This window comes from Entamoeba nuttalli (genome assembly GCF_000257125.1).
Source record: "Entamoeba nuttalli P19 unplaced genomic scaffold asmbl_4422, whole genome shotgun sequence".
NCBI lineage: Eukaryota > Evosea > Mastigamoebida > Endamoebidae > Entamoeba > Entamoeba nuttalli.
The window spans coordinates 1-3,540 of NW_008576780.1; the positions used below are offsets into that span (position 1 = coordinate 1).

The window sequence follows — 3,540 nt, forward strand, 5'->3', positions numbered from 1 at the left end:
TTTTTAACTAAAACAAAAAGAATAAGATAAAAACTTAAAAATCAGTTCTAAAGGAATGGCTGAGAAAACTGAAACGAAGATTGTTAAACATGCAAAGAACTTAACAGAATTTCCACAAGAAGAAGTAAAGAAAGAATTAAAGACTGTTGTTTTAATAGATGTATCAATGAACCGTATTCAAGAAATTCCATCACAAATTAATTCAATACCAAAACTACAAAAATTTCGAGGAAATGATAATATGATTAAAACACTTCCAAGTCAAATAAATATTCCTACTCTTAAGACTTTAGACTTATCAAGTAATCATTTAAAAAGATTTTGTAAATCAATTAAACTAACATCACTTACAGAAATTAATTTATCTATTAATCAAATAACAAAAATTGATGATGACTTTGGTTCATTGCATGCTTTAAGATTTATGGATTTATCAATTAACCGAATTCAAAGTGTACCAAAACATTTATCCAAATTAACTAGTCTTACATTTATTGATATTTCTAATAATTTATTAACATCCTTCCCAACTCCTTTATTAGAACTTTCATCATTAATAGTATTGAAAGTAAAAGAAAATAAAATTACAACTATTCCAAATGGTATGTCTAAAATGAGTAATTTACAAATTCTTGATATTTCGAATAATAAGATAGATAAAATTACACCATCATTATGTAAATTAACTAAATTGTCTGTACTAGATGTTAGTGCTAACCCAATTAATGAAATTAATGATCAAATTCAAAATTTAACTACAATTAAAGAAATTGATATTTCTTATTCTCCATTAAAAACATTACCTAAATCATTTATGTCTCTTGTTGGACTTCGTAAATTAACATTACAACATACATCAGTTAAAGTACCACCAGCTGGTCTTCAAAAATTTACAAAAGTTTCAGAACTTAATTTATCTAATGGAGAATTTGAAAAAGTTACAGAATTACCATGTTCAGGAGATATAGATTTAAGTTGTAATCAAATTGTTGAACTTGATTTACCAGACATGGAATATTCAATTCATAAATTAAATCTTGGACAAAATAGATTAAAAGACTTTCCTAACATTAAATGTTTAAAAGAAATTAAAACATTAATTCTTCAAAAAAATATGCTTGGAAGTATTCCATTAGAAATGTTTACTGGAACTTCATTAACCGCATTAGACTTATCTTCTAATTCATTTAATGCATTCCCAATGTCTATTACAACTTGTACTAATTTAGTACTATTAAATATGTCAAATAATTATTTAGATTCATTACCAGATATTTCATATAGTTGTTTTGCTAAATTAGAAGCATTGTTATTAGGAATTAATATTATTGATAGATTACCAGAAACAATGAGTGAATTAACTAATCTAACAACATTACATCTTGAACATAATAAATTATCAAAAATTCCTGAATCATTATTCTCTATGACTAAATTAGTAGAACTTTTCTTAAATTGTAATCAAATTCCAGAATTACCAGAGAAATTTTCATTATTAACTAATTTAGAAATTCTTGAATTAAGTTGTAATTATATTAAAGAAATTACACCAATTGTTAATTTAGTTGGAGTAAAAGATCTTGATCTTTCAACTAATCAAATTGAAAAATGTCCATCAGATTTATGTGGAATGACTTCATTAAGGTCATTAGATTTGTCATATAATGGAGATTATTCAAGCACAGAAAATTTCCCAATGTTCTTTACTTCATCATTAACTCGTTTAACTAATTTCCATTGTACTATGAATGATAAAGTTAAATTAAATAAATTCTCTTCATCTTTAAAAACACCTATTACTGGACCTGTTATCTTTACATCTCAAACACCACTTGAACATTTTTCATTAGGAAAACCAAATTCAATGAGATTTAATTCTGTTGCCATTTCTAATGATACATTTAGTGTTGGAAGTTCAGAAATGTGTGGAAATAGAGATCAAATGGAAGATGCATTAATTATTATTGAGAATTTTACTGCTGGTGGTGTTCATTTAGTTGGATTATTTGATGGACATGGAGGAGCAGAAAGTAGTAATTTTGTTGCATGTCATTTTGCACGTATTTTGAAGAAACATTTAATGACCGAAAATAATTTAGGAATTGATGCTGCTCTTATTGAAACATTTAATGAATTATCAAATGAAGTTAATAAAAAAGAGTTTAATGATGGAACTACTGCATGTGTATTATTAGTAACACCAAATGAATATTATACTGCACATGTAGGAGATTCACGTGCTATTGTTGTTAGAAAACAAGATTATGAACAATTAACTGAAGATGATAAGGCATATAATGAACATGAAATTCAAAGAGTTGTTGATGTTGGTGGATATATTACTAAAGGAAGAGTTAATGGAGTTTTAGCCATCACAAGGTCTATTGGTGATGTAAGATTCCAACCATTTGTATCATCTGAACCACATGTAAACAGATATGTTAGAAGAAAAGATACTGATATGTGTATTGTTTTAGGATGTGATGGTGTATGGGATGTATTGTCTAATAGCAAAGTAGCTGATATTTGTAGAAAGAAAGAAGGAACAAAAAGAATGTCTGAAATTGCTGGTTATATAAGAGATATGGCATATATTCTTGGGTCTGAAGATAATATTTCGTGTGTTGTCTGTCATTTCTAACTCTATTAGAGAAGAGTTATTGACACTAATAAAAGGCATAATTGATTTTTACTTGAACTTTCTTTTGTAATTCTTTTTTTCTTAACTATCATATAAAAATAAATGAAAATTGTATATAACAAATTTTAAGCATTTTTTTTGTTATTAATTTAAATTAAAAAAAGTTAGTATTTATGTGGAAAAATTAACAGCCAAAATTCTGAGAAAAGTTAGAAATGAATTTTTGCGAAACTATTCATTCTATTTAAGACTTGTTTATTTTATTTTTATTCTACTAAATATAAATGACAAATATTTTCTATATTTATGTTAATTACAATTTTCTCTTAATCTTTTCTAAATAATGAAATTTGAGTAAATCCAAAATACATTAAATAAAAAATATTGTCTATTCTATACTCCAGCATTTCCATTTATCATTTTTAATAAAACATTACATTATTATGAAGTTAAGTTTTATTTATTTCAAATTTTACTATTCTTTCTTATTTAAAACTATCCTTTTTCAAATAGACAACAATAATAAAAAAACAATACCAATACCATTTTGTTCATGACTATTTTTATATATTTTATTGTTAATTCATTCTACAATATCAGTAAAATTTAATTAGTTAAAATGAAAAAGAGCGATGATTTAGTTAATAAAAAATAAAACATTGTGATGATTAATACAAAATTGTTGTCAACTTTTATTGAATCATTAAAAAAGAATAAAAACAAAAATATGACCTCACGAGAGTGAATTATGATGTAATTAAATTTAAGCGTCATCCATCAACATCAATGTTAAGTTCATGAACTTAGAGAAAGTTGCTCTGTTAAATTCACCTTGAGCTTGTTTAAAACCATGTTGATAAATGGTTCTGATTTGTCCAAGATAAGCAGCACAACCAATA

General features: G+C 25.2%; 1 protein-coding gene across 1 annotated transcript; it reads left to right on the forward strand.

The window, feature by feature from the left end:
• Window positions 1-55: 55 nt before the first annotated feature.
• Window positions 56-2,641, forward strand: ENU1_103270 (leucine rich repeat / protein phosphatase 2C domain containing protein; the record flags this gene model as incomplete). The annotated part of the gene is made up of 1 exon (XM_008859375.1): window positions 56-2,641. The coding sequence occupies one exon, from the start codon at window positions 56-58 to the stop codon at window positions 2,639-2,641; it is 2,586 nt and encodes an 861-aa protein (XP_008857597.1).
• Window positions 2,642-3,540: the final 899 nt, after the last annotated feature.